Source organism: Solanum dulcamara, chromosome 4 (genome assembly GCF_947179165.1).
Source record: "Solanum dulcamara chromosome 4, daSolDulc1.2, whole genome shotgun sequence".
NCBI lineage: Eukaryota > Viridiplantae > Streptophyta > Magnoliopsida > Solanales > Solanaceae > Solanum > Solanum dulcamara.
In genome coordinates, this window is record NC_077240.1 from 64,437,394 (window position 1) to 64,460,168 (window position 22,775).

The following is a 22,775-nucleotide window of genomic DNA, read 5'->3' on the forward strand; positions in this document are numbered from 1 at the left end:
GGTTACGCAGATGCGGGATATTTGTCCGATCCCCATAAAGGACGATCGCAGATAGGCTATTTATTAATGTGTGGTGGTATAGCTATATCATGGCGTTCAACAAAGCAAACTATGATTGCCACTTCCTCAAATCATGCAGAGATAATGGCCATCCATGAAGCAAGTCGAGAATGTGTTTGGTTAAGATCAATAACTCAACACATTCAAGAAACATGCGGCCTTTCTTTGAAAAGAGACATTCCAACAATATTGTATGAAAACAACGTTGCATGTATAGCCCAATTAAAGGGAGGATACATCAAAGGAGACAGAACAAAATATATTTCACCAAAATACTTTTTTACCCATGATCTTCAAAAGAAAGGTGAAATAGATGTCCAACAAGTTCGTTTAAGTGATAATTTAGCAGATATGTTCACCAAGGTCTTGCCAACTTCAATCTTTGAGAAATTGAGATACAAGATTGGAATGCGTCATCTTCGAGATATTAAATGATGTCTTCATCGAGGAGAGTATAATACGCACTGCACTTTTTTTTTCTTAGTCTAGGTTTTGTCCCACTGGATTTTCCTAACAAGGTTTTTAATGAGGCAGCACTCAAGGCGTATTACCAGATGTGTGTACTATTTTTCCTTCACTAGGTTTTTTTTCACTGGTTTTTCCTAGTAAGGTTTTTACGAGGCACAACATCTATGGGGATTCAAAATAACTACTATGTATATTGTCTCTTGTAAATTTTTTAATGAGGCACATTACACGTGGACATCCAAGGGGGAGTGTTATGATATAAATATGGTAGATGTCCATTCACCCTTTTTTCCTAATCCAATTAATCTTTCTTTTCCCCTAACCCAATTAATCACTTTTTACCCTACCCAATTATTCATTCTTTAACTTTGTAAACTTGGCTATAAATAGTCATGCTAAAAAATAAAAAATATAGACATTGATATCTTCTCAATTCTCTCTTTCTCTTATTGTTTTACTAAGTTAGTTTATTTGTTAGTTTATTTTATAACATCTAACTTGTTTAATCATACTCTTTCAGTCTTTCTGTTCATTACGTTTAAGGAGTAAATTATTCTCTTACTTTTGTGCTAACATATTTTTTTATTGTAATTTTTTGACTTTTTATACACTCTAGTTATACTCTTTAAATTTTTCAAAAGTAACAACACTCTTTTCACTTATATTAAGTTTTTATTTAAATCAGTTAATCTTAATTTAAATTTCGTCCAAATTGAATAACGTCATACAAAATAAAGAGGAAGTATGAGATAAATCAGGGGCTTTTGTATACTTCCACCTCAAAATTTAAGCATTGTGCTTCCTCTAGTTCTTGCTTCTTTTTTTGTTCAGTTCTCACTTTTTACTATAAGTTATTTTTAAACGTGTCATTATTAATGTGTACAAGACATGCAATAAATGGATGAGTCAAAAGTTTAACATTAAAAAAGAGCAACTCAAGCCTTCAAATAACTGTAATAAGAAGCATCCAGTACAGAGGCTCATTCCTCAACAAATGAGAAAGGAGAAAAGAAGTCTGGGTATAGCATGTTCCAATAAAAGGAACAACCTTCAACAAATGTAATGTAATCGAACTACCTAAAGGTGTGACCAAGTAGCCAATGAAGTGAATTGAGCACCATGAGGTCTACAACTGATAATTAGGCAAACGAGCTAAAACTTAGATGCTGATCTTTAAAGAGAACATGCTGCATTTCCCAGAATAGAAGATAATAATAGACAACAACGTAGTCCATATGAGGTAATTGACATAATAATATTTACATTTACTCTTTCATTTTCAAGAATATACATGCACATCCTTAGGCATAACATAACCAATGCTTACCTAATACATACACAAATATTATGCTCTGACTAACTTTAGACACAGTGATATTGACCGTCTGTTTCTTCATGCTGATCTCGTAGAAGCAGTGTCTTCTGTGCTAGGCAATCCCAACTACCGGGGAATATTCAACATGATATTATAGGTCAAGACTGAATATGATGACTAACCAACTTGTTAAGATGGCCTCCTGAATCAATAGGATTCAACTCAATCTAGGCGTCTGACATCATCCATCTCTTTCGATAAAAGGTTTGTTGGCATCTATTTATCCTTTGCAGGTAAGAAATAGCGAGTAATACCCAAATCCCTTTTCACTGTATTAGGTCGCTTCTGAGGCCTGAGCCATGCATGTACCTCTTCTTGAATTTGTTTTGGTAACTCGTTCAAGACATCCTGGTCAATCTCATCAATGCCGTAACTCCAGGCAGGCCTTTTCAGTTTAATCTGGCTAGAAAGATGAGCATCGACACCAGACTCACCTCTTGCAGGTGAATTTTCTTCAGGTAGTTCACTTTGATGGTCTGTGCAATATAAATACAAGTAAAAAACCTAATACTCCCTCCTCTAAATTTATATGACATCCCAAAATGTTTGACTACATCTCACAAATAATTTTTATCTTCTATTTGCTCCATTTCATCTTATATGATGGTATTTGATTGGGCAAGAATTTTAATATATTAGGTTGAATTATTCATTATATTAATGATGGTGAAAGAAAAATACTGAAGTAATGGGTGAAAAGTTAGTTTGATAGAGAAACATCACACCAAAGTTCAAAAGTCAAATTATTAAATATTTGAATTCTTGAAAATATGTGAGAGTTGTACAAATATGGAACAATGTGAGTTTTCGTACATCCAAATATGAGACGTGTCAACAACTTTTAAAGCTCCAAAATCATTCAACTGTTCAAATTTAAAATTTGATGTGATATGCTCATTATGATCTAATTATTCTAATATATTCTTCTACTACCACTAAGTCAAATTAACATCTTAAACACCATGTTCAGTCGAACACGATCATGTAAAAGACAGGGAAGAGTAAAAATGGAAAGCGAATGGAAAAAGAGCACACTGGCTGGTGAATATGTTACCTGACAATGAGGAGGATTCGCTTAGCTTACTAGTACTGGCATGTTCTACCTTTAAGAGAGAGCCAGAGTGTTGACTTTGAAAATATCGCGAGATTGTTGGCATTCCCTGATATAACAACAGCAAAGAGAAGCTAAAAGAACAGTTTTCTGAAGCAATCAAAACAAAGATTACTTTCAATATATGTATACTGGGCGTATTTACTCCTAAAGAATTTAAGGCATCAACTCCAAACATGGTGCATCACAATCTGAAAGGGGTATAGATGAAACTGATACCACTAATTCAGTGGCTGAGATCATTGATGACTGCTTTTGAATTTGTGCATACTTATTTACTTCTTTTTATGTGTGAAGCATTTGCATAGCAATGCATAGAAGGAGAGGAAAGATCTCTTTGATAATCTTTTTTGATAAAGTAAGATCTCCTTGATAAATGTTCTGATGCTTGTCATTTCTAATTTGACCTAATGTTGAGATCATATATATAGTGATCTCTAATCAACCAACACAGATCTGTCAGCCTCATAAAATAAATCTTTTGGATGTTCTTTAGGCGGTTGAATGTTGAGTTTTCTCCTTAATACATATATTGTTGAATATTTAATTAATTGAAGTCTAAATCTTATTACTCAAGTAATAAGCTTTAATACGACATATATACTGTGGAAAGTAAAAATACATAAACAAGGAAAGTGCAGAATGGAAACCTAAATCTGACTACCCAAACGATCTGTCATCATAAAATCAAGGAATAGCAAAATGCAGTTCATAAGAAGTAAAAGAGCAATAACATTGGAAAGGACAATGGGGAATTAAAAAAAAGTCCACGCATTTAAAGAAAGCTAAATGGGCAAGGAGAAACTGGAGAATACAGTCAATACAGAGCTACAATCCATGAGATAAGTACTTCTTATAGCAATGAAATAATAGAATGGAGTTTGAAACCTTTTCCTTATTCAATTTCCTCTTCCCTTCCTCCGACTCTAAACTATCTCTAATCTTTTCCGTAAGGTAGTCCCCGCTTGATTCAGTCTGATCTTTCTCCCATCCCCGGTACACTTCAGCATCTAAAGTAGCATTGAAAAGATTAAGCACAAGATCAAGGAAATATTGACCAAAGATTTAGCTATTAGAACCAATGGGAAGAAGTACCTGGTGACGAACATATTGAAGTCTCTTTATCTGGCAGCTGCTCAGATGGCAAAAAAAAAAAAAATAGAAACAGCCCTGGTCAAGGTGGCCCTAGATTATAACTGTTTTATGATATCGATGATATGGAAAATACAGAAAGCATGCATATTACTGACTACAGAAAGCATGCATATTACTGACTAGGTCTATTAAATAATTTATAGCACAAAAGGTCATAGTACTGAAATTGTTATAAATGACATCCCAGCACAGTAAAGTGGGCTTCTGAGATAATAATCAGTGTACAAGGTTTGCTTCCTCTTTTCTTACCAGCCGAAGAAAAAGGCTAGAGGAGTTTAAGATAACAAACAAAAGGGCTCTCGCATCATGGACGAATGAAGGTAAAAAAAGCTAGTCCAAGAGAGTCAGATTCGGGTAGGTAGCTGGAACGTAGGCACTTTGACAGGGAAGTCGATGAAATGAGCGGATACTCTAAAAAGGGGGAAACGGGATATTGCAGGGCTTCAGGAAATCAAATGGACAGGATAAAAGACTAGAGAAATAGGTAACACGGGTTATAAATTATGGTATTGAGAGAAAGATAAAAATAGGAATTGAGTGGGAATTATTATAGAACCAGGACTTAGAGACAAGGTAGCGGAGTTAATACGAGCTGGGGATACAAATATTGCAACAAAGCTCGTATGGGGGAAGGAGACAATCAATGTTATCAGTGCATATGCTCCGCAAATAGGATTAGATGCAGAAGCTAAAGCTAAGTTTTGGGAGGATATGGATAGCTTGATTCAGGAATTCCAGGATATCAACAAAAATTTATAGGGGGAGATATAAATGGCCATGTAGGTAGAGATAGTGATGATTTTGAACAAGTACATGGTGGTTATGGTTATGGTACTAGGAATGACGAAGGGAAGACTATATAGAATTTACCTTAGCTTATGATTTAGTGATAGCTAATGCATATTTTAAGAAAAGGAATTCTTACTTAATTACTTATAAGAGTAGAGGTAACCATAGTCATATAGACTTTATCCTTACAAGAAGATGAGAAGCAGTACATGCAAGGACTGTGACAAGGTTATTCCAGGAGAAGCGACGACCTCCCAACATAGGTTAGTATTCTTAGACGTAAAGCTTAGGAGTAGAATAAGAAAAGTGTGATGTACAAACTGTGAATTATGTGGTCGGCATTAAAGAGTATGTTCTAGAGGCTCCATGGACATATATCGGGTTTGTAAATATTGATGGGTAGCCATACTCTGTGTACACCCATGTCAGGATTCTCTTATGTTTATGTTGAGGCCTACCATTATCTGCTGATATGCTGTGTTACAACTTTATAATTTGTTGCACGATGGTACAGGGCTGCCCCAAGTCCTTATGCATGTTTGTAATGGTACGGGGAATGCCCGGTTCTCCATTATGTATATATTTATGTTCAGGGTACATGATTATGGTTTGTTCCCTTAGTAAGGGATTAGGGTATCAAGTGCGAGTGAGCGAGTCACATGATCCCAAGCTTTGGGGCGTGAAAAACTTAGCACCACAGGAGTGGATTCTAAGTAGATCCTAAGGAGTCAGGAAGTTGTTGCTAATAGTCTCTCTTATTGGTGTGTTGTGCAATACCCTTATATTTGAAGGCTACAAGGACATTTAGCAAAAGGTCACATATACAGTCATTCTAATTGAGATCATGCGATAGAGCTAAACTCTAGGGATTGATTCAAATGCTTGTGTTTGTTACCCAATTCTGATAAAAGATTTGTACTCGTGATTCCAATGCCAATAAGAGGCCCCCAACTGTTCCTGTTGCGACATCTAACATGGTGCCAGATGCCCGGGTGGGCCAAGGCCGGAAAATAGGCCGACTCCCAATTAATCGATTTCCAGCAAGCACATACTACTTGAAAACGACAGTAACTATATCTAACAGTCGTAGTAAGCTACTTTAGTCAAACATAGGTAATAGCCAAACTAACATTCCCAAACCACCTCCAGATAACCCTACTTCATTCGACGTACCACTTTGCGCACAATGTTTTAAATACTGTAAGGAGTCAACAATAAAGGTTTTTGGTCCATACTCCTAAGGGTCTATTTGGAAAGTCACCTCGTAATTGAATTCAGTGTAGTTACTAGGGTAGTAATTACAAAGACTTGCTTGTTTGTCATAGTGTCATTATAGTTTAATAAAACGCAATGTTTGGCTGCGCAAGTGTAATAACACAATTAGATTTTTTAGCTTTTAAAAATAAAAGTTAATTATCAAAAACTAAATGTTAATGTTTGACAAATACGTATCTATATAGAAAAATGACTAAAGTTTATTCATTACAAGGTATTCAAGATACGTATTAGTTTTTAAAAATATAATATTAAATATTATAGATTTGTAACTAATATTGTAAAAATAATAACTGATATATGATTTTCAAAGAAAAAATGAAAGGGGAAGCCCAGTGTACTAAGCTCCCGCTAAGCGCAGGGTCCAAGGAAGGGCTCGACCACAAGAGTATATTGTACGCAGCTTTTGAGTTGAATTAATTTATAAAAAGTCTAACTAAACACACATTTTGCAAGAACATCATGTACTTTGTGTTTAACAAAAAATCAACATTTACAACCAAATTTTCATAATATTAAACATATCCAGTGTAATCCCACAAGTAGGGTCTGGGGAGGGTGGTGTGTACGTAGTCTTGCTCCTACCTTTTGAAAGTAGAAAGATTGTTCCCGATAGACCCTCAACTGAAGTGAAACATATCAAAACAAGTATGGGGAAAAAATACAGAAGTATAGAAGTCATACTATAAATAAAGGGGAAGAGGGAACAAGTAATAACAATAGATAATACGGTAACCGAATCAAAGGAAATAACATACAATAACAACAAACGACAAAGACTATAACAATAGCAAGCATGAATAACAACACGAAAATACAACAATCAAGACTAAAGGAACAACAAATAGAAATAGAAATAGGAATCTAACTAGGGGTGGCAATGGGGCGGGTTGAGCTCCACCTGCAAATTTTTAAAACCGCTCCGCCCTGCGCCGCATAACAATTTTTTCATTTTTAGCCCCCCCTACCCCGCATAAATTTTAATGTTTTTTTCTTTTTTAATTGAGTTTAATATGGAAAATAAAATTTATATTTTTTTTCATTTTTCGCCAATTAACATCTCAACAACTAATTAATTGTTTCTAGTTAACATTTCAACAATTGTTTCTTAATCGCTAATTAACTCTAATTAACATTTTTCTAGGTTAAATTTAAAGTCAAAGTTTAATATAAAAAGTTAATAGCTTTGATTTTTACTAATTACAAAGATTTAATTTTCTTTGGATTCCTATTTTGATACCTTAAACCCGCAACCCACCCCACATTAATTTTGATAATGATTACTTCAACCCGGCCCGCATCCGCCCCGCCCCGCCCTGCATAACTCTAAACCTGCCCCGCCCCATTGCCATCCCTAAATCTAACAGTACGACATACAAGACTAATATTTGACTATTTACTACCCTTTTATCCTAATCCTCGACCTCCACACCCTCCTATCATAAGTCATATCCTCGGTTGAAGTTGTGTCATGTCCTGTGTAATCACTTTACCAAATACTTCCTAGGCCTACCTCTACCCCTCCTCAAGCCCTTAATGACCAGCCTCTCACACATCCTCACAGGGGCATCCACACCTCCTCTTTACATGCCGAACCATCGAAACCTTACTTCCCGCATCTTATCCTCCATAGGGTCACTCCTACCTTGGCCCAAATAACTTCATTACTAATCTTATCTTTCCTTGTGCCCAAACATCCATCTCAGCTACTCTCATTTTATGGACATGAGATTTCTTGACTGGCCAACACTCTAGCTCATATAACATAGTTGGTCTAACTACCACTCTATAGAACTTACCTTTAAGTAACGACAGCACATTCTTATCACACAGAACACCGAATGCAAGCCTCCATTTCATCCACCTCGCCCCAATACGATGCGTGGCATCCTCCTCAATCTCCTCATAACCTTGAGTAACTGCCCCAACATAATTTTATAATATTGTTCATAAAAAATTAGAATAATAACAGCTAAGAGAAATAAGAAAAATAAATAAGAACAAAATATGAGAATTTACATGGAAGCACATAGAGTAAAGGTTGAGAAATAACTGAAGAAATGAAAGATAAACAAATGTTAAAATAATAATATTTAAAAATGAAAAAAGAATTTTAAAAAAATTAAAATGAAATAAAAAATAAATTATTTAGAAATTAAAATTAAAAATAACCTTGTAATCTCACCATGTAATTACTAGCAATTTTCAAACCTCCTTGAGACTTGAAGAGTGTAATTACTCGCTCTCAATTATATGTTGATCAAGTAATTACTTGGTCAAATAAACATACCAAAATAATGTAATTACACACAATTACACTCAATTCAATTATAAGATGACTTTCCAAATAGGCTCTAAATATATATTTACTTATCTATAGCAAAGCCTAGTATGATATCTGCAAGTAAGGATCTCCACTTCCATCACCTGAAATTTCTTTTACAGATATATAGTAGGGTTAAGTGACCTTTCAAGTTTTCAAGCCAACAAGTGGTTTGCGCTTTGTTGCCTTCCCTAATGTTGTTGTAATGCTTTTATGAACCCCTTTACTCAATTAACATAACAAACATCTTTTTAAATCTAATATATTGAAATTTCGGCAGTCAATAAGGATAAATATAACTGACCCAGACTAACTTGAGACTAAGGCGTAGTTGTTGTATATTGAATTTTCTGCTAAATCTAGTCACGACTAAAAGTCTCCATTTTGTATCTATATACGTTCTTCATAGGTCGACAAAGTGCCATGAGAGGTCCAATGGAGATGCTTGGAGGCGAAAGGCGTACCTGTGGCGTACATTAGAGTGATTAAAGACATGTATGATGGAGCTAAGACCAGGGTAAGGACGGTAGGAGGAGATCGGAGAACTTTCCTGTTACGATGGGGTTGCACCAGGAATCAGCTCTTAGCCCGTTTCTATTCGCCCTGGTGATGGATCAATTGACGAGAAAAATACAAGGTGAGGTGTGCCTTGGTGTATGTTGTTCGCGGATGACATAGTCCTGATTGAAGAGACTTGCAACGGAGTTAACGATAAGCTGGAGGGCTGGAGACAGACGTTGGAGTCTAAAGGATTTAAATTGAGTAGGACCAAGACAAAATACCTGGAGTGCAGGTTTAGTAGCCTGCCGCGTGAGGCTGACGGGGAAGTGAGGCTTGGTACCCAGGCCATTCAAAAGAAAAGAAGCTTCAAGTATCTTGGGTCTATTATACAGGAAGATGGGGATATCGACGACGATGTTTCACATCGTATTGGTGCATTGTGGATGAAATGGAGGCTCGCCTCCGGAGTGCTGTGTGACAAGATAGTGCCACCAAAACTCAAAGGCAAGTTCTACAAAGTGGTGGTTAGACCGACTTTATTATACAGGGCGGAGTGTTGGCCAATCAAGAAACTTCATGTTCAGAAGATGAAAGTCGCAGAAATGCGAATGCTGCGGTGGATGTGTGGGCACACTAGGATGGATAGAATTAGGAATGAAGATATCCGAGACAAGGTCGGAGTGGCATCTGTGGAGGACAAGATGCGGGAAGCGAGGCTGAGATGGTTTGGGCATGTGAAGGGGAGAGACACAGATGCTCCAGTGCGGAGGTGCGAGAGGTTGGCTATGGACGGTTTCAGGAGGGACAAAGGGAGGCCAAAGAAGTATTGGGAAGAGGTGATTAGACATGATATGGCACAGTTGCAACTCATCGAGGACATGACCTTAGATAGGAGGCTATGGAGGACTCAGATTAAGATAGTAGGCTAGGTGGCTTATCTTTTCACCATAGTAATCGTAGTTTTGCTCATTTGTTTATTAACATTTGATTTCTGCATTTGATTACTGCTTACACTTGTGGGTCCGGTATACTTTGGGTATCCTATTTATCTATAGTAGTTAATGCTCCTTTCTCTCCGGTCTGTCCTACCCTGACTTTCTCGCTCTCATTATTCATATTTTTATATTGTTTTCGATATGCTTGGTTCTATCTGACCTATGTCTTGTTTCCTTGTTTTTCCTCTCTTGTTCTTCTCTCTTAAGCCGAGGGTCTTTCGGAAACAGTCGCCCTACCTTTCAAGGTGGGGGTTAGGTCTACATACACTCTACCCTCCCCAGACCCCACATGGTGGGATTATATTGGGCTCGTTGTTGTTGTTGTTGTTGTTGATACGTTCTTCATAGGTGCATGTGATTTCAAACCAAGGAGAGAAGTAGACAAAAGAGCTTCCTCAACTAAGGTTGTTTTCCTTATGATTCACTTTCCACCAAGCAAAAGCAACACCCATGGAACATGCTTAATAATGTTTTGGACACTTCTAATGAACACTGTCTCTTAAAACTTCAGGTAGGTTATGATATCTTCTAAGCACTTCGCACAAGGTCAACAAATTTCTTTAAGTATTAGATTCAACTGCAAGCATAGAGAAAATACAGGCACATGGGTTGCAGATAATTGCATTTAAAGCGAATGATCAATAAAACCGCTAGGAGAAAAGGTTAAAGGTGTAAAGAAAATATTTCAACATCCTATGTATGCATCACTAAGTTTATCAAGCATTCCCATGTCCCCCCCCCCTCCCCCCACTAGCTCTTCAAAATATAGCATAACTAATATTCGAAACAATATGGATTTTGTCTGAATCAGGATTTGGAAACATTATGTTGCACGTATGATGTTCTTGTATTAACCCAATGCAGATTGAAATAACAAGAATGACATCAAACCTTTTCTTTACACATGTCCTTGTTCTCTTTCTGTCTGTCCAGTGGCATGGAATATTTACTCTCTTCATTTTCCTCACGACATGCTATCCATGGCTCTACTGACTGCAGTGTCAGATGACCTCCACTTTCTAGACTGTTCACTTCTAAATTTCATTTTCAAAAGGTAAGACAATCAATTAAGAAAAGAAGGCCAAAAGAAACATAAAGGTATTAACTAGCATCAGGCCATAAAACCTGAAGGTGACACAAGTGGAGCATCTTGGATAAGTTTTTCACTGGATAGTTTAACTTGAGGGCAAGTTTCCTCTTGGTTATGAAAATAATTCATAATAGAACGTGTACCCTGCCAAAAGATTTAACTAGCAGAACTTAATACCATGACACTAAGCATGTGCAAGAAATAGAACACCAACCAAGAAATGTATTGAAAAAGAAGTCAGAGAAACTAAACAACAGAAAACCTTATACCCAAAGCAAGATTCTGGATGTTGCAAGACATTTCAAGTTCTTTACACGATTCACTTTCATGTCAAAGCTTTCTTGACTGAACTATCAAATAACTAGGCAGAAACAAGCAGCGAAAGAGCAAAGTTGGAGCTCTTCATTAGTAGCACCACTCAGCTGCACTTGACCCACTTAAACTACCTTATTTAGCTACATAAGTTCTTCACCCTTTACTCGTCAAATAACCTTGAACTAAGTAAACTCCTCTGGCCATTTGGATGTTTATTTTGGATTCTAATTCACCATAACAGATCTCATAGCACTTCCTCTTGTTTATTCGATCCTTAAGTCATAGACTTTAATCCAAGATTATCTGTTCGTTTATCTTAGCTTCCACACAACTAAATTTATAGGTAACTCGGTGAACACATGTGATGCAGTTCACCTTAAAGGAACTTCTAGCACATAGGATATTACTTATTGCATAAATATTCATTTGTTCAAGGTTATGTTTTAATAACAGTACATTTCACACCATAGCTGCTTCAAAAATCTGAACATATTCAAACAGGGAAATAGCCAACGAAAATATAACATACTATACATATAAAGAGGCCGCTTCAAGTTAGAATAGAGTTTCATATTCACTTGCAACAAAGTAACCACTGTAAAGTTATCAGCAGAAATAAACAAAATCCAGATTTGAAGGGAAAAAAACAACTTCACAAGGCACATAAAGCGCGACAGGAATTTTCAGCAACAATAACACTGCATTATGATGGAAACTCATTTGACCAACTTCATTAATTCAAAATAATAGCCTTTTGAAGTAGAGACCTGTTAAGAACCTATAAGAGAAGTGGCAAAAATATGATCATCAACAAGCGAATTCAATTTGGATGGAGTCATGGAGTTCAGAACAATCAATTAGAGAAAGCAAAGCATCAGAAAATAAACTGTACTAAGAAGTTAAGCCATTTACTGATTATATCCAAACTGCAACCTGAAAGAAGCAATCAAGAAAAGGGATTTATCATATCAAGTATTAAGTAGTTGTACAATCCCTTTCTCATATATATTCTTAAGAAAAACAAAAACCACTGCAATTAGCTATGATTTGTTTGTCAGATACACATCTCAGAGGCTTATACTGCAGACCGAAAAAAAAGCCTATGGAGATGTAAACATTGGATATATGTGAATAGAAGAGGTTGAATGTAATAGATTATAGTTACAAGCAACTTAGAACTTACTGATGGTATAGCTACTATTTTACTGGCTGAAACAGAAAGACCAGTTATACCCCACCCACTGTTTTGATTTCCGGAAATCTTCACATTGTACAGGCCAAGATATTCACGCAATCCTGCTTGAAACAGGCTTAGGGCATCTTCCTTAATCTTGGAAGTCCCATACCTTAGTGGACACGATTTTGATGGAAATTTCTTGAACGAATCTGCGTCATTTGACTGCACAATGGCACAGATTTAAGTATGCAATTTCAGGAAATTCAAAATTGCTTACATAAGGGACTTGTAAATAGGCATATTATCATGCTGGAAACATGACAAGAAAAGCCAACCTTGTATGCGTGAGCATGCAGAGTAAGAGTATGTGCAATACGCTTATTCTGTTCTAAATCAGACTGAAGGCGTTCACTAAGTTCTTCACAGAGCTCACTAAGCCACTTCTCAACCTAGAAACAAAGCAATAAAGTAGAAGGGTCCATTTTAACTGGTAAATAAAACATTTCGTAACTCAAAACAAAACACCGATGTAAATATAAACAAATAAAGTATGTAAAAATTAGAACATCAGTGCTTCTATTTTTCCCTAGATCAGTTAACTTATAAGAGTAAGATAGATCAGTGTCATGCAGAAGATGGGTGTTCAGTTTGAATAAAACTTACAGAAGCAACAGTTTTAAGAGCTCGAGGTCCAGGAAATGTCTTTCCTGATCCATGACTGTTGGGAAGAAGGCGTTCCTTGACCTCTTCCCCACTAATGCCCCTTGCTGTATTCCATAACCAGGAACTGTGCAAGGTAAGCACAACAAAGTCAGTAGGTCACAGAGGGGCTATCTGATAAAACTAAAACTAAAGAATTAAATCTGAATTGTCATTGGACACTTCAAATTTTAGTTAACCAATTGCAAGGGGAAATTTAAGTTGAATAATCATAAACTAAATATTTCAGTTCACATTTGTTGAAATCTTATAATTGAATACAAAATTGATTTATAGTTATTTTAGGTTACACGAGACTTATTACTTAGTGGTCCCTCCATCCAATAAGAATGGGCAGGTTCGAAGAGAAGTGTCAATCACCTTAGCTAGTAAATTAGACCATTCATTTAACAATATTTTTGTAAAAGTAACATGTCAAGAAAACCACATAAAACTCCTTCATATCTTAATATTTTTGCAAAAAATGTACATATTTAAAAACACATAAGAACCTATGTATCATGATTTTTTATAGTTAACAAATGCTTTTAGGATGTTCAAAAAATTATATCACAAAAAAGTAGTTTGACTCTACAAATAATAATAGTGGCATTCTCATTGGGATACAGTGTTATCAAAGGCGAAAAGCGCAAAAAAGCTCTAAGGTTTGTTGGGGCTTTAAGCGCAAATAAAGCGTGGGCTTTAATGAAAAAAGGCGCGAAGGGACAAAAAATTCAAATATATGTGTTTAGTCCAAGACTAATGATAATAAACATGGATGACAAATATATGACCAAAGAAATTGAAAAAAAAACTATGATAAAGTGAAATATCAATTGTTTAGTGTCACTTCTTTTGAAGAGGTTCATTGGCAAGGAAAAGTTTGCCTTAGAACCTTGTTGACGACACTGAAGCGCACATAAAGTGAGGCGAAGCGCTCAACACGTTTTGAGCCTCGCTTCAGGGCTTAAGCACACTTAAAGCGTGCCTTTGACTACACTGTTGGGATAGAGGGAGTAATATATAATTTCAACAAAAGCCAAATGCTTACAGAAAAACCAACCTCTCGTACAACAGGCAAAACACCATAATAAAGTACAGTTAATTTCCTAGGCTAATTAACATATGAAATAATAGTTAATTGTCAATATGTTCATGTGTGCATGTATTTTTTCTTTTTGTTTTCTATTGGTGTGCATGTTATTAATTGATACCAAGCCTGTTCAACTTGTTAGTAATAGAATCAATTTCTTTGACTTGCCATAGGATCTTAAATGGTACTTAATGTATTCTTTTCTATCTTATTGTTCATGCCAAATATTTGATCACTCAACAATTGTAATTTCAATGAAAATTAGGTTATCAAGAAATGACATTTTCAAAATGATTTTTTAATCAACTTCACTAGTTTCTAATTTCTACCAAAATATTAAAAGAACCTTATTGAAGAAGTAAGAACTATTTTCATGTTAAAACATAATTGACCAATCTGATCATGAAATTGCAAGCGTCCTATGCTTTTTCTATACACGTCAAACAATTTAAGAATAATTATCAAAAATTATAAAACTGAAGTTGACACATTATCAGCTCAGGAACAGAACACAAGAAGAAGTAGCACCAAAAATGATGGATTTAAAAAAGCAAAAGCAAGGTTATCAGTATAGTCGTGTTTCAAAAGACCTGTTTATCTTTTGTTTCATTAGAAGAGAAAAAAATAATCTAAGAGGGTGTTTAGGTTAGCTTAAAAACTGGCCAATCTAGCTTTTAATTACTTTTGGCTTAATAGCTTCTCAATCCAAACACCTTATAAGACTATAGGTATGAATAATTGCACTTAAAATTAGTATGGCAATAATTATTTTCTTTCTTTTTTTTTTCATTCAAAGTTTTAGTAATTCAACTAGTGTACTTCTTTCCCTAAGACAAGGAGTCTGCCCCAACATGGGCATGATAGACAGACAAAAAATTTACGAAGACTAACAACACATCTGAGACTGAGAATAGATTATCACCCAGTATTTACTCCATAATATTCTTGCAGCTTTTCTTCTGAAAACTGGAGCAGATCCCCAACAGTGTTCACACATAAGTCAATTTGCAAAGAAGTTCCAAGTTTTCCTCCAAGCTGTTTCCTGTGAACAAATTATGTCCCAGCATGTTAAAAGAACAAAAGTATTTAGAAGAATAAACGAGCCAAAAAGTACCATTTACATTATAGAAACCATGTGCCACATCACCGTAGAGCAGTCAACGGAACGGACTGAGAACAACAATATATAAAGAAAAGAATTCAATTTCAATAAAATTAAGACATAACTAAGCATCCAACATACTATTAACTACTCAAAAGATGGTAACAAGGTGTCAACAAAGGATTTCTGTGCTAAGCCCTACATTTTTTTAATAGGCAAAGTTCCAAGTAATTTGCTGATGGATGAGAAAGGCACCACAGTTTGCTGAGCAGGTTTATTCATTCCACTTGCAAGTTTGGCCAGCATCTGCTCACAATTTCATACTCAAGTTACTAAAAACCTTCTTCAAAAATAAACCATCAAATATATATTTATGCATTTCTCATTTAAATGGACATTTATATCCACCTTATTGTTGTTACAAAATATTAAATATTTCCACCTTATTATGAGCAATGCCTGCAGAACAAGTGAACTCAGTCTCTTCTAGTACTTGCAGCCGAAGTTCTGCAACAATAAAGGCTCCACAGGCTAACAACTTATCACGGCGACTAGCGTCACTTCTAGTGAGCCAATGTCTGACGTTCTCTCTGGCATCGCTACAAACCTGTGCAGGAAACGAAGTCAGCAGATATCAGCAAAACATGAGGGATATGGATAAATATAAAAATATAAATATAACAGAAAAAAAAATTAAAAAGGCAATACAAAAAAAATGTAATATTACTGTGCAGAAGTCCATCGTATGATGCACAGATGAGGCGTGCTCATCTCCAGTACTACCATCTCAAAACATAAGAGTTTATTTTATTACTGCAATACCCTAAACTAATGTTGCTGTTGAATGCTATTATCAGATCGCACTAAGGTTTCTGACTTTCATGCAGGTGGGGACCAAAAACAAAAAAAAGAACCGGTGCTAAAAATATCCCCTTCTTGATTTTGTCTTCTAGCTTCCACTTTCCTATTTCAAAAGAAAAAAGATAAGCTGCTTCAAATGACACCTACTTCCTCAAGACCCAAAACATGTGATTTCACTACTTCTTCACTGACAGTTTCCAGGCACTCGGGAGGATTATCTGCCAACATTGCTTCAGCAGCTATAGTGAGATCCAAATACACTTCATCAATTGAAGCACGCTCACATCGGCCTCTTCTAGAAAGTATGGAGACAACCTGCAATTATATTATGGCATGATTATCACCAATATTATTCATTCTTAGAGCACAATGATAACTTTCAGTATCAATGAACCTCTGAGCCTGCATTCCTGTAGGTATTAAGATCAGCTTTACCACGGGCAACTGGGACTTGAACAAGATGAATCTCCGGACAAACTTGCTTTGCTTCATCACCTCGCATTGAGCTTAAACATGTAAATATTTCAGTTCTCAGATGTTTAATGAGTATCAACTTCTCCAAAAATAACCACTTAGCTACTCATACAACCATAGGTACACAGACTCACCGCTTCACCCCAAACTTGCGAGCCTCATAACTGACAGCGATCAGTCCCCCACCTTGCCAAGAATTGTACTGTACAACAGCAGTGGGTTGACCTCTTAGACTTTGTTGCTTTCGCTGCTCCACTACAGATACACAGTGTGACCAGTTAGCCAGACTAAAAAGATGATATCATGGCATAACCAAATTGCACAGCAAAACGATAAATATACAAGAAAAGGATGCTAACATCGCTATTATTAATAAAATATGGTAACATCACTATCCCATGATCATAACAGAAAGAAAGCTTCTTTTATAAATTACAGAAAGTACATTCTTAAAACTCGAAGTGAAGGGCAAGTTTTACAAAATGGTTTTAAAATCAAGAATATTAAATGGGAATGAATGTTGATGCAAGGACGATTTTGCAAGAAGGTGGATGTTTATACAAGGTTAGACCAAAACGAAAATTATAATATCCAGTGAAAAATGCAAGAATCACATAAAGGATAAAATGACATAAGGTCACTTGAGATGGTTTAGTCATATTAGAATATCATGAGAAAATATGTCCAGATTCATTATACTTGAATAAGGAAAATCTTATAGAATAAGTTTTGTAAATACCTTCGAGTGTATTTTAGTTATAGAATATTTACTTAATTTATTAGCAGAGATATTGATTACCACCAATACATATCATACATGGACTAAAACTCCTATATAAGGAGCACCTCACCTCTTGTACATTGTTACTGAATAAAGTCAAGAACAGTGTTTTTCAGAGTGTGGCGACCAAAAGCAACAGGGCCCTAATTCTCTCACTTAAAAGCATCAAGCGAAGCCCTTGCTTCATCGAAGTGAAGCCCAATTTTTTAAAAAGACCAAAATAAACTTGTACAAAGACAATATATAAACAAATGTAAAATTCCTAAAATGCTCCTTTATTCCCGAGCTTGGTAAATAAGGGTGTGGAAAATTCTTTTCTTCCGGTCTTGTTGTGATAGGGGTGGGGTGGGGTGTGGGGGGGAGGGGGGAGGGGGGAGGAGTCACTCTATTTTCACAAGGTCTCAGAGCTTCTGCAATCTTGGTAGAGACTCAAATAACTTCAGATACCAACAACCGGTGTATGCCAACATGTGTCGCCTATCAACCAATGTTTTTATATTTCTTCTTCCTTTTGGTTTTTGGTGATGCTCCTCTCTATAGCAGCGGTGTTGCTACTCTCTGAGAGACCATTCAAGCATCGCTCCACTCTTCAGCAAACTTTCATCCACCATTGTTGTTTTTTCAGGCATTGCTTCACCCTTCTGCTACCATTCATTCATCGTTCCTCTTTTCAGGCATCACTTCTTGACACTACTACTTTTTTCACTACCAGCACCTCCCATTTGACCAAGAATTTCTTGTCAATATTCTACTAATTTAAGCTTTACTAACTATGTCTAGGAGATTTGCAAAACAATATCCCTTTTGGAAATTGAGAACAGATTTTTTTGTGTGTCAAGTACAAGAAACACTGTAACACCCCAAATAATTTTAAGCTAAGACCCGAATCATTCTTCATATGTGTATAGGCTCGAACCTGATGACTTCTAATAGTGTATATGTGTTAGGATCAATTCCTAAGTATTTGATGTGTGCTAGATGTGGTTTAGGGTCATAAGGAATCTCTAACACCAAGCCAAGTTCAAAGCATTTCCATCGGCTAAGTTTTTAAATGAGTGGTCAATTTCAAAAAATCATATCTCCTAGAATATGAAGAGTTAGGTGGCCCATAACCTATCAAATTAAAGGTCTATGAATCTTCTTTCCAACGCCCTCTAGGTTTGCGTCAATCCGAGTTCGGAGTAAAAAATTATGGCTGATTTAGTAGAGACGCTTTAACCTGGCAACAGCTCTGCGATGGCTCCGCGACACAGAGTGAATACGGACCTCACTGCCCACTTGAATAATATTTCGTCTTCCAGCTCTGATTGTTCCTTTTTTGAGGATATTTTTGTCCTAAAAACCCTTGGGGGTTCATCTAAATGTCATTAAACGTGTAGCAAATCAGATTTTCATAATTAAAACCCTCTCATACACTCCTAAATTTCTACGCTCAAGAACTTCAAGAAACACCAAGGCTAGGGTTTACATTCCAAGGTTTCCCCAAGTTCTTCCACTCTAAGAACTCTATAAAAGAGTTTCCTTTCTCAAGATCAAGCACCAAGATTCCAAGATCAAAGATTTCCTCCAAGAAAGCTAGTGTTCTTCCTCAGGCTCAAGAAAAATCAAGTCTCTACCAATGTTTTTAGTCTAATAGTTTCATAATCGGGTATGTAAGGCTACTCATAGTGTTGGTCGAAGTTCTTCCTCACGCCCTACATCTAAATTTAGTCAATAAGATTTAAACCTAGGGTTTTAACCTAATCTTTTTTTGAATTTCGAGTTTCTATTATTCTTTGTTATTGAATTCGAATCTCTATCGTTGACCTTATGATTTCTTATATGATTCTAGTTCTTGAGTGTTGTTCATGGTTATTTTTCACATGAACCCTATTTGAGTTGTTGAATAAAGGTTTTACATTTCTATATATAGTGCATTGTCTTCAGTTAAAGTAAAAGTACTTTCAAAGTTATAAGTAAAAGAAGATTTTTAAGGGAACGTGAGTGTTCCAAGTGCATTATTTAATTTTGCAAAGAGCGTGATTATTTCTAAAAGAAAGCATCGCATATCAGTTTTAGAAGAGAAGTTCAGTCACTTGAAGTATTTTGCATTACTATACATTATGCATGATTTTCAGAGTTTTAAGTGAGTTAAAGTATTTTGCATTTACCATTGAGAATGAGTTTTGAGGGAGCTGAAATGATTCCAAATGCATTACATGTATTGGGAAGAGCATGAGTATTTTAAAAGAAAGCATAATTAGTTTCAGAGAACAGTTCAGTCAGATAAATAAAGGTCATTGAGACTTCAGAGGAGTATTTTGAGTATCCACTCACACAGATATTATATGAGCATTACCGCATATTTTAGGAGTAGTATTGAGCACAGATTTAGGTAAGAGTACAGATAACTCAAACCCTATAAACTACATAGCCAGCGTAGGATAGGATTGTATCATTGGTTCGAGCGACTCCTCACCCCAGTCCCTGATAAGGACTTTTATATGGATCCATGAGTTGAGTTGCGTCCCTTATCCTGGCAAGGTTATGAAGGACTCTAGCAACATGAGTAGTACGTTGTATCATCACGAGGCTCATAGTGATGGTTGTCGATTAGAGAAACTCCCCGAGAAAAGAAAAGTTTTATGTTACAGAGTTGCATTTATTGCTTTACTTCAGTTATAAAGCTTTGAGGTTTTCATAACACTTGCATGTTTTACTTTCAGTCAAGTTATTTTCAGTATTCCTTTCAACATGAGTAGTCAGTTCAGTTCAGTATTTTCATTCAGCTTTATTACATACTGTACATTCCATGTACTGACGTCATTCGACGATGCATCATTTTATAATGCAGATTCAAGTACTCATGATCACAGACACCTCGTAAGATCATTTTCCATCAGCAGTTGGTGAGACCTCCTCGCTTTCGGTGGGCTCCAATTTAGTTAGTTCAGTTCATTTAATTATTAGTCGTTTTAGTGGAATAGTCATGTAGCCGTGGGTCTTGTCCCGATGCCTATCTCAATTTAGTAGAGGCTTCATGGATAGAGTTAGTGAGTCAGATCAGTCTTTTGTATTCAGAAGTTTTAAACATTATTAATATTCTTATTTATATTCAGATTGATTTCATACTTTTACATCAGATATCTTTAAATGATTTTAAATGTTCATTTTATAAAGCTTCCGCATATGTTTTAGTCTTATGATCAGTCGTCAGCCAGGTCAAGGGTTTGCTTGGGACCAACAAATGGTCTCCAAGTGCCGGCCATGCCCAGAGGGTAGGCTTGGGGCATGACAAACGCTTTCTTTCGTTGTGCAATTACCAACGACTTTTCGGAGGAAAAGAATTTCAGCACGACTTTTATTTTTGGTATTTAGCAAGATTTCGATATCAAGTTGGTTTCCCCAATTTGAATTTGAGGAGGCATGTTAGGATATCAAGAGAAGATCTGTCTAAACCATACTTAGATTCATTGTGATTACAACAACAACATATACAGTGAAATCCCACCAGGTGGGGTATGAAAAGAGTAGAGTGTACGCAAACCTTATCACTACCTCGTGGAGCAAAGAAAATATTTTCGAAAGACCCTCGGCTCAAGTGCATCACACCCAAGTAAAAGAAGGAGAAAACAATGACGAAATCATAGCAGTTAATACGAAAAGCAGTGTGAAGTCTACAAGAAAGAATAATAACATCAACAAAATAGTGTGATAATCAAAATACAATAAACAACATATGGCCAAACTACAAGGATACAACGGGTACTACAATATCCACTAACAAGTCTAAACCTGACAAGGCAAGACAACACTCTACCCCTAGTAACCTTCGACCCTAATACACGACCTCCACTACTTTCTATTTAGAGTCATGTCCTCAGTAATATAAAGTTGTGTCATGTCTTGTGTAATCACCTCTTCCCAATACGTTTTTAGCTTACCTCTACCCCTCCGCATACACCCAACACCCAGCCTCCGCAATTCCTTAAACCAAAAGACATCAGTAATTTCTTACCAACAATAGAAGAGCTACGTAAAAAGTAATTTGGCTAAGAAATAACAGAACTTTAAGGGAACATCCTCAAGAAAGTATTGGCTTTAGGAGTGGAGGCACAGTTTTAGCTACAGGGTTCAGCTTTGGCTCAAACTCAATATTTATGTTTAAAAAAACTCATTTGATACTATAAGTAATCGAACCAGCTCAACAACAACATACTCAGTATAGTCGCAACAAGTGGGGTCTGGGGATGGTAGAGTGTACGCAACTAGTAGAACAGTTGTTTCCAATAGACCCTCAGCTTAAGATAAAAAAAGTCTAAAAAAAGTAATGAAAATAAAGAAAACAACAAATAGTAGCAGAACAACACTACAACAAAATGATACTATAATCAAACCATAGGAAACAACATATAATAACATAAATCCAAGAACAAGAAACAAGAGTAATACTACGACTACTAACATGGACAACAAGTCAATACTCATACTTACTAGAATGGTCAAGAACTGAATTAAAAATCTAGGGTCTGCCTCTAATGGTCTTATAATTGAAATGCACATGGTCTTAACATACCTTATTATTACAACAAATCCTAAAGAATGGAAGTAATTGTGAATTTTTTCAAAAGGGAAATATAGCGATTCTACATATTAGTGGCTAGTCTGCATATGCCCTAATATCTATACACAAATTAATCTAAGTGTGATATAAATCCCAAAATTTTCAGGGAAAATGGCAAGAGAAAAGTAGAACCTTGAACGTAGAAGCAATCCATGTCGACGTGAGCAATAACTCGAGAATCCGATAACTCAGGTCTTGCCACCGGCATATCTCTCTCGTGACTCCCCAATCGTCTTCTCCTCGTAATTTGTTTTTCCCACCAATTTACTTTCAATTTTTATACTGCAATATATTATTTTCTTCGGGCTGTTTATTAGTATGCTAATATATATTATTCTTTTTTTTTCAATTTATGTAATCTATATCTTTCTATATATCTATATCTATACTATATTAAAAGCATGAAAGTTTTAATAATGTCGTTTGAACTTTTTGTCCTTTGTTAAAAAACTCCGCTTTAGACAAAATCTTATTTTCCTATCTTTCCTTATTATTATTACTTATTTTTATTACATTTAATTATATAGC

General features: G+C 35.9%; 1 protein-coding gene across 4 annotated transcripts; it reads right to left on the minus strand.

Annotated features, from left to right (window-relative positions):
- Window positions 1-1,730: 1,730 nt before the first annotated feature.
- Window positions 1,731-22,521, minus strand: LOC129887488 (DNA polymerase eta). Of its 4 annotated transcripts, none has more exons than XM_055962602.1 (16): window positions 22,380-22,521; window positions 16,998-17,118; window positions 16,784-16,895; window positions 16,537-16,704; window positions 15,971-16,135; window positions 15,731-15,834; window positions 15,349-15,468; window positions 13,298-13,421; window positions 12,970-13,083; window positions 12,641-12,856; window positions 11,178-11,286; window positions 10,944-11,083; window positions 4,110-4,146; window positions 3,903-4,024; window positions 2,958-3,063; window positions 1,731-2,379 (listed from the first exon to the last, which is right to left on the minus strand). In XM_055962602.1, exons 1-16 carry the CDS (start codon window positions 22,453-22,455, stop codon window positions 2,120-2,122), a joined length of 2,094 nt encoding a protein of 697 aa, XP_055818577.1. In that variant the 5' UTR covers window positions 22,456-22,521; the 3' UTR covers window positions 1,731-2,119. The 4 variants fall into 4 exon arrangements, with proteins under 4 accessions (XP_055818577.1, XP_055818576.1, XP_055818578.1 ...); XM_055962601.1 differs by having other exon boundaries at window positions 10,944-11,086; XM_055962605.1 differs by lacking the exon at window positions 1,731-2,379 and having other exon boundaries at window positions 4,110-4,184; window positions 10,944-11,086.
- Between the last annotated feature and the right edge of the window lie 254 nt (window positions 22,522-22,775).

What these genes read in the sequence shown, in the direction of transcription:
- LOC129887488 (XM_055962601.1), bottom strand. Translation starts at nt 22,455, where the DNA reads ATGCCGGTGGCAAGACCTGAGTTATCGGATTCTCGAGTTATTGCTCAC. An exon ending in ACAGGAATGCAGGCTCAGAG is followed by an intron (nt 16,705 to 16,783) that starts GTTCATTGATAC and finishes ATATAATTGCAG; the next exon opens with GTTGTCTCCATACTTTCTAG. An exon ending in TCCACTTGTGTCACCTTCAG is followed by an intron (nt 11,087 to 11,177) that starts GTTTTATGGCCT and finishes AATGAAATTTAG; the next exon opens with AAGTGAACAGTCTAGAAAGT.